The sequence below is a fragment of the Meleagris gallopavo genome, chromosome 5, assembly GCF_905368555.1.
Source record: "Meleagris gallopavo chromosome 5, MGAL_WU_HG_1.1, whole genome shotgun sequence".
Classification (NCBI taxonomy): Eukaryota; Metazoa; Chordata; class Aves; order Galliformes; family Phasianidae; genus Meleagris; species Meleagris gallopavo.
Window position 1 is genome coordinate 30,207,511 of NC_139408.1, and position 15,679 is coordinate 30,223,189.

The 15,679-nt window shown below is 38.2% G+C and overlaps 1 protein-coding gene across 4 annotated transcripts; it reads right to left on the reverse strand.

Annotated features, from left to right (window-relative positions):
* Positions 1-577: 577 nt before the first annotated feature.
* ARHGAP11A (Rho GTPase activating protein 11A) lies at positions 578-12,037 on the reverse strand. Of its 4 annotated transcripts, none has more exons than XM_085225056.1 (12): positions 11,752-12,037; positions 9,282-9,352; positions 8,879-8,975; positions 8,288-8,538; positions 7,621-7,781; positions 7,376-7,522; positions 6,002-6,076; positions 5,185-5,352; positions 4,780-4,918; positions 4,330-4,438; positions 3,400-3,547; positions 578-3,006 (listed from the first exon to the last, which is right to left on the reverse strand). In XM_085225056.1, exons 1-12 carry the CDS (start codon positions 11,878-11,880, stop codon positions 1,445-1,447), a joined length of 3,057 nt encoding a protein of 1,018 aa, XP_085081182.1. In that variant the 5' UTR covers positions 11,881-12,037; the 3' UTR covers positions 578-1,444. The 4 variants fall into 4 exon arrangements, with proteins under 4 accessions (XP_085081182.1, XP_085081183.1, XP_085081184.1 ...); XM_085225057.1 differs by having other exon boundaries at positions 4,780-4,915; positions 11,752-12,036; XM_085225058.1 differs by lacking the exon at positions 6,002-6,076 and having other exon boundaries at positions 11,752-12,036.
* Between the last annotated feature and the right edge of the window lie 3,642 nt (positions 12,038-15,679).

Below are 15,679 nucleotides of genomic sequence, written 5' to 3' on the forward strand. Positions count from 1 at the left end.
CACCATAACAGCCTGAAATGCTGACAAAAGAAAATAACTTGGAATTTGGATTGTAGCATCTTACTTTACAGATGATTCAGCTTAAAGTTTCTGAAACACAAAAAGCAGATCAGAAGCGACTGGTAGACTTATGCAAAGATCTGTTGTGCCTTCACCTTACACAAGAACAACTTTCAACATGTATGGGAGAAAATAATGAATAAAGGCAGCAATATATATTCACAAACTACATGTTCCTCAAACTCTTTGCATGACAGCTTAAAACAGAATCTACAATAGTTGCTACCGTGGACCCCTGCTCTGACACCCACCCCAAATAAGGAAAAAAACGGAGATCGAGAAAAGAAGCAGAACCAGACCTGTCATTAATAGGTCACTTTAAAAACCTACTCTTGCTCTTACTCTTGTATTTTATACCATGCCTTTTGCTAGTAATGAAAAATCACCAACATGCATCTTTGAGAGCCAGAATAGAACTATTTCTGTTTTCAGCACTTTCAGACTTACTGATGCTTGCGCAGTCTTTGTGTATATGACAACATAAGCTAAACTTCTAAGTCACTACAGAAGAATGGGCTCAGAGAAGGAACAAAACCCATGGTTTTATTAAAACCAGAAGTATCCAGTGCTTTCAGCTCTTATATTTTGCCAAACAATTTGCACATACAGAAGGCTAACAAGTTTCAAGTGTTCACTCTTAAATAATCTTACAGCTGATGACAAACAGTTTTCATTTCAAAAGATGTAAACAATTGCTTGTGCAAATCAACTTTTGACAGACTATGGCTTCATACAATCACCCCCCTTGCAACATCAGCATCTAAAATTTTATTCTGCTCCATCTAGTTCACACTATTCTATTGCTCTAGAAATAAGTTAAGACTGTCTTTTCATTGTAAAACATTTTACTGCCCACAACTGAAGATTCTTGGTACATATTGCAGAAGGCGGCGCCTGAAGAAGTTAAGACTTTTCACTGCCTGAGTTTTTACTCCAATAGAAATAAAGAAAATTTCCCAGAAGGAGAATCGGTAATAGGCCCAACTTAAACATCAAAATAGTGCTACAGTACACTTGAAACTAGGAAGTAAAGGAAATCAACAAGATCCAGCAGCAAGACATGTCTTTTACACGTCCATTAGGTCTGTTTGTAACTGGTGTTCAGGCTAAATGCTGCAAGATTTGTTCTGGGACAGTGTGCTTTTCAGAAGCTGAGGTAAACAAGCAACAAATGCAAACATTTGTAAAAACACTAAAAAAAAAAATCAAATCAATTTGAACAAACTGACTAGCAGTTATAAAAGAAGCATAAGTAAAAAAAACCTCAACTTAAGCCTCAAAGTGTTATGTACAAGGTATAGACTTGTACGAATCACAAAAACAATGTAGATTTTCCCAAAGGTAACCAAGTTACAATAAGCCCATTTCACAATCATAATTAATCCTATAAGTCTACTGGTTTTGCAGTTGGTAGCAGTTTTACTTTAGATATTGGATTCTTTGGAGAGCCTCTGTAACGAGCTTTTTCTTTTCCTGGAACACTTCTTGTGATTGTAGATTTTTCTGGAGCAAAATCTGGAATATTTACATCTGTATTAACTTTTAAGCAAGATTTCACTGTTTCCTGATTGGTTAGATCTTCTAGAACAGACTTAGATGGATGAACAGTCACTTTCTGTCTGTAGATTCCAGCAGTTCTTACAGAACCATCAGGCTTGTCTAACAGACATAGATGTCTGCAGCATGGTTTGGATGTTAAGTCAAGCTGACTATGAGATGTAGAAACTTGGTCAAATGTACTTTTGCTCTTGAGTGACAAAGCACTGGAATTCTTATTGGGTTTTTCTGTACAGGAGGAGAGTGCAGAATCACAGCTCAAAGATTTTACAAGTGGTGAACCAACATCATTAACTATACTGAGCTGAGAGCTTATAGGTCTTTTGTTAGCCTCCAATAAGGAATTAATTCTTCTTACAGACTGTCGAACAGGAGTACGTTGGAATTTAAGAGGTGGTTTAGTTTTGCTTGCAGAACTTGGGTCATTTAATGAAAGCCTGTTAAACCACTGTATGTGGTCAGAAACCTTTCCATGGTCAGGAACAGTTGATGCCTTAGTTAAAGTTTTAGCAGAATTTTCAGCTTGCAAGTATTGGTTGCCCACTTCATTTTCTGGTACAGGCAACTGCAATGCAGGAAGCTGTCCTGCCCCTGGAAGTTTAGCAGTACCTTCTTCTGAACTACAGCATTTTACCGTACCATTTTCAGCTGTTTGTGAATGCAGTAGCTCTAGTTCCTCTTTTCTTCCACAGGAATGTAATTTTAAGTCATCTTTTGATGAACTGTTCTGAACAGCCAAATTGTCTTCTCTGGCCAGTACCTGCGTCACAGGAAGTTCTATTATATTTCTTATATCTGGTTTCTGGACCTGAAGTTCAATCTCAAGAGAAGTTCGGAAGCTTTTTCTCTCCAAAGTTTTCATTTCATCTTTTTTTGGTTGCTGTTTATCAATATCACAGGATTGACACTGTTGGTGGAACAGCTCTCTGGACTCTACCTTTGCTGGACTGTGAGAGACTGCAGCTACCAATTCTTTCTCTGGACTGAGCCCTGTGAGACACAGAGTTTCCTTTAATGTTTCATCTATTACACCTGAGAAAGACGACTTTGTATCAGCTCTCAGATGGTGAAGATTACTTCCAGACCCGGAGAAAGCTTGTTTAACTTTCAGTAATGTTTCTTCAGTTAAATTATTTGCTTCTTCACAAAGATTTAACTTGCTGTCTTGTTGATCTTCAGCTGTAAGTCTGTATTCACCTGGAAGAACTGGTAGCTTCTCAAATATGAAAGCAGATTCTGAAGAACTGTTTTCTGGCAGAATTCCCTCATTGCTGCTGATCTCCTGAGAATCTGTAACAGTAGGACTATTCCATGACATTCTGTAAACAACTTTGTTGTGGTGTTTTGGAGTTAACAAGTTTTCTTCTGACTTGCTCACATTCTTTGAACCTTAAAATAAATATTACAAGTGTTTAATGATAATGTCTTGCAATTTAAAATGATCATTATAAGAAAATTTTTTGCTAATGAAGGTTACCATAGCAGCACTGAATTTAAAGGTGCCATTAAACTCTGTCGTTTTAGAGATGTGAATTCAGTTCTTTACAGTAAATTTACAGTAGATTTTTCACATCTCATCATATTTAACCAGCAGAAGCAAGCAACTAAGATACATTAAAAACAAAAGCTTGTCCTAAACCAATTTTTACCCACAGAAGCCACTAGCATTTACTAGCTTTTAGCTTACTAGCTAGAAACATTTTTAATCCAATTGTTCTCTGCATGGGGTTACTTTTCCTTACAAAAAGCCCACCCTCCCACTGTCTTATGTTAGGTATTTACCTTTCTTAGAGACTTTTTCATTGATACATGGGCTGAAGAGTACACCTCTTTTTGCACATTCAGCTCCGCTTTCCCAATTCTGTTGACTAGCAAGGCGCCTTCCAATATTTTCAGCTCTATTACCAACTGCACATCCTGATGCAACGTTCTTGGAAGAAAATGAAAAAGAAAATGGAATTCCACTTATAAAGAAATCACCAGGATAAAGCTATGCAAATCATAGTGGCAGCAGCTTTTTCCTGGCCATACTTCATCTTTCCTCTGATCTCTGTAGACCTACACAGAAAAAGAGTCTACCTGCAGCAAGGTAGACTTAACCACTCTCTAAATATAGTGACTGTATGCACAGCCTCTACAAAATCAGAGGTTCAGAAACAGTCAGAACTACTGATTGCAACTGCATTGGGTTCACTCCAGCTGTCAGATAAGTCCCTATCCATTTGCTTGCTCATTCTATCTCAAGCAGGTCACGAGAGAAAACTGGAATGGGAAAGAGAAAGAAAAAAAATACACCATCATAAAACAAACAAAACCTCACAAAAACTCTCATAAGTGATGCAAAAACAATTGTTCACCATCAGCAGACTGATGACCAGTCAGTCCCTGAGCATTGGCCACTTAGACAATATTTCACCTCATTTGTATTGCTAAGAGTAACATTATATGGCATGGAATACTGGTATTTTTGGTCATTTCAGGTCAGCTGTCACAACTGTGCCAGCCTCTTGTTCCACACCAGCCAAACGCAATGCAATGATCAGTTACTGCTATGGAAACAAACCTACAGCTTCTTGCACTAGATAGCAGATCCAGTTGTACTCTTACCCCACCATTCACAATCAAGTCCTTCCAGCTAGTCCTTCCTGCTAGAAAAGCAGTACCCAAAACTTCTGATTAAAGTTTGCACCGTAATAAAAGCAGCATACTTACCATGTCCCTACTGCTTTTCCCCAAACCAAACTTCAAGCGTAATGACCTACGAACCATTTCTTTTCGGCTAATCTTTGGAGAAAAGCAACCTGTTTTTCCTGATTCAGCCCTGGGAAGACAAAGAGGAAGAAGTGACTCTGAAAACTCTTTAGGAGGGCAATGACAACATTCTTATACGTCTTTCCTCTGTTTTGATGACTTCTATTGCCTTCATATCAAGCTTTTTTAGTAGGCACAGAAAGGTTCCCTTTGAAGCCACTATGATACTTTTTTTTTTTTTTTTAAATATTTTGAACTAGATTTTACTGTCTATGATGATTTTGAAAAATATTATAAAAGTCTGTTGTGTTTTTTTTTTTAAATAATTTTAAAAACTGAATGAGATTTTATATAAGTTAGTCAAGGAGGTTAGATCAATTTGTCTGTTATTTGAGAATTAAGGTTAATCACCTGTACAACTTTTTGCTTGCAAGTCTTTTACTTCTTCTGTTCCCTGTGCTAGACAAGTGATTTTCACCACACGTTGAAGGAGATAATGAAGCTTGAGGTGACTCAAGAGACACACAAGGGCTTGCTTCAAACTGAACTACTGGAACAAAATACATGATCTTAGAATAATCAAGTTTTCAAATAAGTACTTAACAGATAACACAGCAAAGAAAAAGAGTCTTAGTAGATCAGACAATTTACTTGTTTTCTGCAGTGATGAAGTTACTTTAACTTCCATTTTGTTTAATATTAAATGGGGCTGTTGCTTGAAGCATTCATAGAAGAGTTGGATTGTAATTAAATGTGCACTACAGAAAAACAACCACTTCAAGCAGCAAAGGGAAAAAATTAAGGCATTATACTTACCTGATGCTGGTGTAGAGTTGCTGTTAAAAATACCGCTTGGTAGCAACTCAAAACCAAAACCGTGCTTAAAAGATCTTCTCTTCTTACTGGACAAGCCCTGAGAGCAATCAGCTGGAAGCTTACGCTTAGTACTTGGAGTAAGAACCACTGGAGTCACAGATGAAAGGACTGAAAATAACAAAACCAAAATTTTCAACAACAGCTTGAAAGAGTAAGAGTTTACTACTAGAATACAGCATTGTTCTTGACCCCAGAAGAAGTTGTTGTAAAACCTTAGTTCAAGTGCATGCATTTTGAACAGGCAAAAGCAGTCAGTATAGCTAAGTTGGTTCCATTTTGTTTTTTGGGGGATTTTTTTTTTTTGCTTGGTTGTTTTCTTCGCAAGCTAGTGTACCAGAAATACCAGAGCGTACCAGAAAGGAAAATCCAAAGCCACATATTAATAATGTAGGCAGTACAAAAAAAAAACAAAAAGCAGTCATTTTCCTGTAAGTTTAAGAAGGACTAAAATTGAAGGAAGTACTTCAATTTTCAAGTCAAAATAAAATGCTACGCTTCTGAAGCCTTAATGCAAGTTAGACAAAAAGCACAAAGTACTTATACTAGAATCAGCCCAGCACTGCAGTGATTGTAGCTGCTGCAAGAGCTAAACTAAATGCAGTATCCTGAACAGAAGTGTGTCTATATTCATAGTTTTATACAATTGAAGCAATCATTTCTCTTTAGTTAAAATTCTTGAGCGGCACTGTGGGATATAGCGTACAAATCCAGGAGATACTGCATGCGCTCTATTTAGCACAAATACACCAATACCTACCGCTTCTGTCTTGCTGAGGTGTAGTGGAGGGTGTTCTGTTAGATTTAAATTTATGCAATGCTCCACTAACAATATCTGAAATGCAAGACACACCGAGGAATCAAATTTAAATACGAAATTTGTCTTGCTCTATTTGCAACTGAAATTTATCTCTGAAAGAACGCAAGTTAAAACAAATCAGTTAAACGGCTGTTTTACATAGAGAAACCTGCAGCCCAGATCTTATCAACATATTTATGCTGCTTTCACAATAGCAGAAAAATTCTGCTTAAAAAAAAAAAAAAACACCACAGAATTCTACTGAATGTTATAAAGATCTATGCCTTTCAATTTCTTGATTTCTTGTAGGTACACTCACAGAAGGTATTCATTCAAGACTTTCTCACAGAACTCACTAAGCAATTCTCTTGTACCTGAGAAGAGGTTTGCATTTTGACCTTAAACAGATGTTGCATATTACCAGAACCTATTCTACAGAATTAACAAGTTCTAAATGCTTCTCCTCAAAATTTGAACAGTCACAAACATTTCTCACTTTGTAATTTGGGTGACATCCCTTCTTCACAAAACATTACACAAAAGCATGTCTTGGCTAAACATACACAGCAACAAAGACAAAGTCAATTATTGTCAGGTTAAACATTCCAAGCATTAGCTAAACATACACTCATTTTTATAACAGTACATACAAGATCCATATTATAGTTACAATTAAATTGTGTAATTCTCATAATTCTAATGACCAATGTAGCTTCTTAGTTTCAATGTAAGAAGCACTATATCATTTTAAAGAAAAAATGAAATACAAATCTCAATGAAATTCTTCTCATCCTTACCTTTTTAAACCATTAGAAAACACACTTTCTTATCCACCTAGGTTTAGAAATGGTTAAACCAAGAGCTTTTAGAAATGAGCAAACTCACCGAAGTGTATTTAAATATCTTCTATTAAAGCTGTGTTATCTGAAAATAAAATAATCAACTAAACTAGCTCAGTAGGAGTTGTTTCAATTTCAAGTCTCACTGAAATCAATTTGTTTTCCAATATAAAGATTTGCTTTCCTACATTAAATATTTCAGAACTCAGTAATAACAAATTGTATTCACGTAAAATGTGTTGGAAAGTACTTAGAAATTAATAAAGTAGATTAAGAAAATCTGCACATATGCAACATATGCTAAGTCTACAGTGCATTTCTCTAAACATTCATGATCCTACATACACAAGACACACAACTGTGACAGTGTTCAGCATATCACATCTGATTCTTTGAAAGTTTCCAATTTACAAAAGTCTAATCTGCCCAGGGTCACCATACCTGAAGCTGCAAAAAACCTGTTTCAGTTGCTAAACCTTTCACACGACATACTTACCCCCAACGCTTCGGTGCCTCCTCCTCTTACACTCACTGGGAGATTCATTTTCACTGTCTTCATAGCCCCTCAATGAGGGAGTAGACTGAAAGGCATCAACACCTAACATTGCAGGAATCTTTTCCAAGATAAATTCTGGTACCTGTCCTGAATTTGTTAAGAAATATTTTTTAAAGTTATTTTCAAATTTTAAGAAGTTGTATATGAGTAAGTACAAGATAACTTAATAAACATGTATCACTTACCAATTTCTTCTGCATGATCAATGAATGTCTGCACCACAGCAGCCTGCAAACGAATTTTTTTTTCTGTACTCGTTGACAACTTTTCATTTTCATTCGAGTGCAAGAGATTGGGAGCAAAAATCACTGCCAGGTTGCCGCTATCCATTCTGTTTTCATTAGATCTTAAAAAAAGAAAGTGTACTTTTTAATGCAAATTATCAGGACATAAGCAGCAGAGAGAGAAAGATGAAGAAAAGAGCAAGCAACAAACACTGCTGAAAAAAAAAAAAATAAAACCGGAGCCACTCATCTGTGTGCTCACACACCAAGATTAGTGGGTATGCTTATGCAACCTAGGCAAAGCAATTGCACTTCTTGAACTCAGTATGTTATAGCTGCACAACAGTTTTTGGAAATGAAAGGTATGAGATTACGTTAGTTTAAGTCACTCCTCAGCTTTTCAAAGAAGGATAAACACAGCTATGAAAGACTAAAATAAATTCCAGCATGAGGAGGTTTTGTAAGAAAGCCCTTTGGATTCAGGAAGGAAAAGACTGTGCCAGAGTTACAGTAAATGGCTGCAAGTACGAAAGTTTTCAAGTCAAAACCAAACACAGGAAGTATGCCTAAAAAGAGAAGTTCGCTGAATTTAGGAATATTTACAGTCACTACTTTACATTACACAGACCTTAAGGACACAGTTCTCAGAAAGTTGAAGAAGTATCGCAGAGCTTCAATTGTTCTGTCAGTCATTAAGCACGAAAGCAACATAGTTGCAACTTTCTTCCCGTTTGCTAGCTGCTGAGCTTTGAGAAGGCCATCTTGTAGATGAGGTGGAAGGATGGGTTCTGGCAGCTCTCTAAAGAACTGCTTAAGAAGCCCTGCAACATCACACGGTAGCGCAGCTGAGAGGGAGTTTTCACCTTGATCCAGCTTACTCTGAAATTGTTCAGAAGAAACATGGTTTGAAGTATTCAGTATATTGCTAGATTTTAAGATTATGCATTAATTCTGTAGGCCACACCAGCCTTATCTTTTTTTTTTTTTTAAACCTATCTATAAAGAGGCACAGATGATGCTATCAGACAAGAAGCTTTTATTTACTGGTTCTCCACTGTTCACATCCTTCTGGGGAGAACATCACTAAATCCCATCACAGTGTCCAGCATCTATACCTGCTAACAACTTTGGTCAGTCACAAGCTTCTTCTGCTAATCTGGGAAGATGAACAATCTATTGAGACATAACTGAAGAAAACAAAAAAAGCTTTAGAGAATACCTTTAAGGCTTTTAAACGAACCAGAGATCCAGACTTTCTAAAGAGTCCTTCGGTATGAACGTGTTCTTCCAGATATTCACAGGCATCAACGAGAAAGCTAAGGAAAGAACAGCAGTATACTTCTGAATTTCAGAATATATTTTTCAGAGAAAAAGCACTTTATGATAAATAGATAAAACATAATGCATAGAATTGTTTCCCCATGACAGTAAATGGGGATACATTCAACAATGGCAGCCAAGGCTCTGATATCCCTATCTAAGTACTACTTCCCTCCTCTCCCAAGTGGAGCTGTTCCTATTCCCACACACTATTTAACAAATCTGGAATATTATACCTCCTCCAATGAGATCATATTTATAGAGTGATCAAATAACTGTAATTCTAAATAACATTAATTTACCTGGGAATATATCCATATTCTGGCACCAGTGACTGTGGCAGTGCATAAAAAGATGTTCCAAAGACTTTACTCTAAAATAAAAAAAAAACTCAGCGTTATGCAAAGTTGATGGGCTTACTAACAAGTTATCACAGAAACACACATATTCCACAAACAAAAGGATAGTTTAGACAAAAAAGAAAATCTTTGAGAGGATACAAATAAGAAGTGTTGTCAGTAAAAGCTCCATCCCCTGTCAGTGTTGGAGCCTACGTTGATTCTAGTTACAGCTAACACCCCAGGTTACCGTAAAATAATATACAGGATTTTTTGCAGTAAGTTTTGCTTATTTTTAGTTTGAAAGGAGTCATTTTCCTTGTAAGACCACAAAGTTGGTGAGGGTACTTACTAACAGACTCTTCGGGAATCTCACCTTTTCAAATTGCTCAAGTCAAATTTCTCTTTAAAAATATATAAAACAAACAAAACAACAACTTCCTTAAAAGAAATCTTCTCTTCATTTGAGGCACTCATGACTGCTCTTTCAGTGAGGGTTAATGGAGGGTTAGTGGACCCAACAGTCCAGAGAATGTTTCTGAGCTCTTCGGTTCAGTATGTGCACTTAAGAAACCATTATAAAATTATCACATTGTAACAAGACATCAGAATATTTGTAACACAGTAGAAAACATGCAATCTCTTCAGTCATTATTACCAGAGTACACATGCAGTATTCACCTTTTTTTTTTTTGTTGGTTTTAAATGTTTATCTGAGGTAACTGCAAAGTTGTTACATTAAATTGTGAGTTTCTATAATTGAAACAACTTGTATTTTTATTTCTTTACCTCTTTCCTATTTAAAATTACAGAAAACACAAGCTCATCCCAACCCAAAGGATTACTGTCATTCTCAACTTGTACTTTTATTATTAGAAATGAATGCAGACTCCCAGTTATCTATGCCTGAAATTCAAAGTGCTGACCACGTAGGGAAAATAGTTAATAACTAACCCTTCAGGCCACCTTTGGCCTATCTGTCCTACAGAAAACAAACATCACGTGATAGATAAGGAGCAAAAACGCTTCTGTTGTTGAAATCCAGGTACCTACCATAAACACAAAAAGAAAATTAACTCCAAGATAAAAATCTATTTCTGTGTTTACGAAATGATGTAGTAGGGAATTCCAGCATCTTGCAATTCAGTACTTAAAATTTGTAACCGATATCTGGACAGCCTGATCCAGTGGATAGCAACCCTGCAGTGGGTCGGAACTGGGTGGTCTTCGAGGACCCTTCCAACCCAGGCCATTCTATAGTTCTATAACATCACTTGTTTTACCAGGCTTTGGTTGTCATATCAAAAGTCATGCTTTATTATAAGAACTAAAATGAAACTATGTCTGTTTCCTTACAATGGGAGATACAAGGCAAAACAAGTGTTATTCTCTACCACCTCCTACCTTGCTCATTTATTACTTAATAATAATTTTCTTCCTCCTATAGTACTTAAACTCTATAGGCAGCTATATGGGCATACGTCAATACATGTTCAGTCTTTATAACCTCCTCTTCCAATATTAAGAAAAAACCTAGATCCATTACATTGACTTTGACAAGGGGGAAGAAGTTCATTTTGGCTTTACTCTTCCTCTTTCCCTTTTCCACATACCCCAACACAAGCACATAGTTTTGCAATATCTTCAGCTGACTTTGACCACGGGTTACTGCAGCATTTCATAGCGTCCTCAAAGGAAATAGTACTACAGAAAGCTGACACCATTAGTGCTCAGCTCTCTGCCACACCACTTGCATGGGGATCTTATTTAGGTCTTGGGTAGTGACTGCTTCCCTGATTTGAAAAATAGGTTCTAGGAGATCAATGTTCTGAATTAGACCAGGAGATCAACATTCTGAATTCGACTTCCGTGGTGCTCTGACCGCTCTCTACTGAGATAACTTATGTTTTTAACTCAGAAGTCTGAGACAGAAAATACTTTCAGCGATTTTGCAGTAGGCATTTAAGGTAACAGGATGGATTTAATTCCTCAGAGCTCAGGCAGAGGAAGGACAGGCCTGTAACAAAATACCCGTTGGCACATCTTATGCCAAGAAAACCATGCAAATAAAGTCCAGCAGGACACAATTCTAAGAAGTCAACTTTAAGAAAAAAGGCAAAGCTTTTGGAAACCACGTAGCACCTCCATATTCCAGCAAATGGCACAGCGATTGATTTCACTTTCACAGCGCTGGCGCTAAGGCGAGTGAAACGGCGGAACCTGCGGAGCTGCTGCACGGCCCAGGGGCGCAAGGCCTCAGAAGCACGCGTGCCGGAGGGCACGGCAAGCGCGTTAACCACGGGCACAGCGACAGCAGCCGCCAGCCGCCCCTCGGCCCTCGATCACCCGGGCTCCGCGCCGGGAGCGGCCCGAGGTTGCACCGCGCGGCGTCCGCCAAGCCCTCTCCTGACCGCCGCCACGTTCCGTCCCCTACCTCTGCGGCCGCCGCCGCGGGCTGCTTCGCCGCCGCCAAGCAGGCTCCGCTCTTCACCTTGATCCCGTAGGAAACGCGCAGCTCCTGCAACACCGCTAGCCGCAGCAGGCCGCGCCGCTGCTCCGCCATCCCCGCGCCCTCCGCCCCTCAGGTTCCGCACACCATAACCCCAACGACCGTCCAGCGCAGCCTGGCTCAAACCCAGCGCCAACCCCGTCCTCGCCTCCCATTGGCCGCCTGCCGTTCGAATTTAGGCCCCCGCCGCCCAACGGCCGGGCAGGGCTGTCTCCGCAGCGCCTGCTTTCCGCGTCGCCTCTCTGCCTCGCGAAGCACCGCCTTCAGGCGATCGCGGCGGACGCCTAAGGAGCCTCCCTCGCCGCGGGACGGCCGTTGCCTCAACGCCCGCACGGTGGCGCTGTCACCCGCGGCGGCCCCCGGACGCAGGAGCGATAGGGTTCTGTTTGCTACCTCTCGCCAAGTTGGCATGTTTTCGAATAAATTCCAGTTAAAATACCGAAATAATAAACCATAGCACTTCTGTTCAAACCGAACTCTCAGGAAAGGAAGGCACGGTGTCAATCTTGATTATAACGGCGCTGTAGATAGGGATAGAAAGGTCCTTCACACTTTTCTCCTAAGTTAACTGTGCTCGTTTTATATGGTCAGAGCCACGGTTCACCCCTGGGTTTAAGTGGCAGTTGAAGCATAATGGCAGCTTAACCACCATCCCCAGTCCTGTTTGTGCTTTCCAGACTGGGGTTTGCCTACCTACCGATCACTGTGTCCTCCTACACCTCCCGGCTGTGTTCTTGGGGCTTAGCTCTGTATTGTTATTACAGGCATCTGGAACTTTAAAGTTCTTATTTCTAAGGTAACTCTTGAACTGTTAATAACAGTTAACAGATGAGCAAAAGTAATAGTCCTGTAAATATGATCTTAGTGCAGATTTACTGTGTTATTATCTGTGCTGGGATTCATACCATATGAAAATACAAAACTCAAAATCCTAAAGTATCACTGAAAAGAAGTACAAGGATAAAAATAGTAGACAGATGAGCCTAGACTAATTTTAAGGTTGCTTTAGTGAGGTATATGCAATAGAAAGTAGTCTCATGGACTTCTAACTGGCCTGAGTAAGAATTAGGTAACTGAGTAAAACAGCCCCAGTCTAAGATTATAGAACACAATTTAGTTTAAGCAATCACGATACAACTTGGTTTTCTGTAATAATGGCAAATTACACAAGAGGGAGCTGTGATCTGCTAAATATTTTAAAACTCATAGTCTTTTCTATTCAGAATTCACACTGAAGAAACCACAATGGTAGCATATGCTGTTTGGTGTTTTTTATTTTTCTAAAAAGCGATGGAGATCTTTATGCTTTTTCCATTAGGTATTTAAATCTACAATACTATGGATTTTGTCAAAAGCATTTATCATGTATTGTAACATCCTTTAGGTGACTATTTCAAAACATTTCTGCTTTATTTACAGGTAGGGACTGAGGAAGAAAAAATGCTTTGCAAATAAGAAATAGGCATCTAATTTAGGAACCAGTTCTAGCATCCCAACTCAAATCTATTACACCTTTTCAAAAACAAACTGAAAAAAAAAAAAAAAACATCTATTTGGCCCCTTTTTTAACCTATAGAAATGTCTAAGAATTGACATGCCCAGCTTCTGCTTTTTAAGGAATTCTAGTTTTTAAAGTCTGGTGAAAAGCCAATCCTGAATGATGTTTATGGCAAAAATCTGTTTTGTCATCAAGGGAGTGAGATTTACATTCATTTTAACACAAAACGTGTCCAAGGACTGTCTGAAAGTAATACCTCCTATTTTATTATGTTGGCCCGTGACATCAGAGGCGGGTGTTGGAGGTATGGCAGTAGAGGTTGAACCTTCCCACCAACATTCCATTACATTTTATTGTTGTGTGACAGATGGCAGCAGAGGGGCAGTCTGACAAAATGGTATCTGACATGGAAGTGCATATGAGGCAAAGCAGTGGCATTGAATTCCTCCACCTGGAAAAAATCACACCCACTGACATTCACTAATACTTGCTGAATTACTTTTAGTGCAATTTACATAAAACACAAATATATTTTTTCATACATGCATGCTCTTTTTCACAATCCATATACAAGGATCTGTTTACATTTTAGGAGGAAAAAAGCTTGCCTAAATTTGGCATGAGGCTTTGTGAGTTTTGAAATCTAATCCAAAACTGAGAAACTGAGAGCTCTGAAGTCAAATGTTTGTTAAAATACTTGTTTCAGTAATCATTCAGAACATTCAGTGGTTGAAACAACCAGAAACTCAGCCTTAGGAGATAGAAACAAGTTGCATCAGCAAGCAAAGTACTATGAGGAACGGGGAAAACAGAACTCACTGCTAAGTACTCCTTCCTGAACAAACTCAGAACCTGGGGGGAAAGGGTGCAAGCATCTCTCATTCTGGTACGAGCTTACCTCCTCATCCAAACAAGTTCAGGGCAGAAAGATAAGCTAGACCAAGAGAAACTGAAATATAACTGCATGAGGGATATTTACATATTGATGTCCTCAGTATCTTTTAGTGTAGTTTATTCTGAGTATCCTTCCTCATTCTAGCCTATTCTTGGCTTTATTTCTCAATGAGAAATTATGCACCCAATTCACAACCTTCATCTCTGCAGATTGTTCAGGCTGCATTTATGTTAGTTATGTTTTGTTTCCCTCTTTCACTCCCACCACTACTCTGTCTTGTCATCAGTAAAAACATTTTCCCAGGACAGAAAGTATTGGTAGGACTACCTCGTGCAAATATTCAGAATTATGTCAGAAGAAAAACATTAATTTCATGTCAGAATAACTTTAGAATTTAAGGCTAACTATATCCCCCATCTCTGCAGGGGAAGCTTGATGAAAACTTATTCCAGATCAATAAAATAGTAAGGAAGAACAATGTATTTAAAGCAAGAAAATAAGGATAAGGTTAGAAAGAATGTCTTCTAAACTGACAACATGAATTTCCTCTGAACAGTAGGTTCAAGATAGAGTAATAATGTTTAATACACCTTCCACTAAGGCTGTGAATTTGCTTGTAGATTACCATCTTGTCCCTAAACGATTTTGAAGAGACTATTGCAGAAAAATTAGATATGACAATCTTAAAACGTTAGTTGTATAAATTGTTAACACTGTATTTGAGCTTGCTCCTCTTACTGTATTCCTGTTCCTGAGGATAGATAATCAAAGCTATTACATTAAAGCTTGAATATTCCACAGTAAGAACCACCAGTATTTTGTCTGGGATATTCCAAAACTCAATTTCTTGGTTGGTAGTAATTGAACTTATTATTTACAGTCAGTAGTACTATAGTCATGTAGGTTTTTCAAATGAAATTTCGAGATAGCAGAGAACAGTATTATACAAAACATAGTATTCAGAATAACTTTTCCCCATTTACTCTGCAAGACCACATCTTTGAAGGAGCAGAGAAATTATAATATGAGAGAAAAGACACCTGCATCTCTTGTATAGAGAGGTGAAACTTCAGAAAAGTCCATTGATTTTATAGGTAGATTCTAACATACATAATGCTAAGATCTTGATTTAGTGAATATAGTTTCAAGCTAAATTGCACCAAGGTAATATTTTACTTATTTTCATTGTGGTTGGAGATATACTTCTAATGCACTCAAATCTGCTAATTGCAATAAGTGAGTCTAGGTGAGCAGATTTCAAGTTCACAGTGTCATCTGGAATTCGGTTAGAAAATAAAAAATTGAAAATAACTGAAAGCAATAATATTTGTTGATCAGGCTGATAAATTTACTATCTCCCTTTTACCAGATAAGGGGAGAGAGGACTTCTTTGAAGCCACATACCGTCTTGGAAACCAGCCTTTAAAATATACGGAGTGCTTCTAAATCAAATCAGTTTA

Bases quoted from the DNA above. Each gene is read 5' to 3' on its own strand.
- ARHGAP11A (XM_085225056.1), bottom strand. From the start codon at position 11,880: ATGGCGGAGCAGCGGCGCGGCCTGCTGCGGCTAGCGGTGTTGCAGGAG. The intron at 7,782-8,287 runs GTCTGTGTAATG...TCTTTTTTTAAG, and splicing joins CTGAGAACTGTGTCCTTAAG to ATCTAATGAAAACAGAATGG. The intron at 6,077-7,375 runs GTAAGTATGTCG...CTTGCATTTCAG, and splicing joins GAGGCACCGAAGCGTTGGGG to ATATTGTTAGTGGAGCATTG.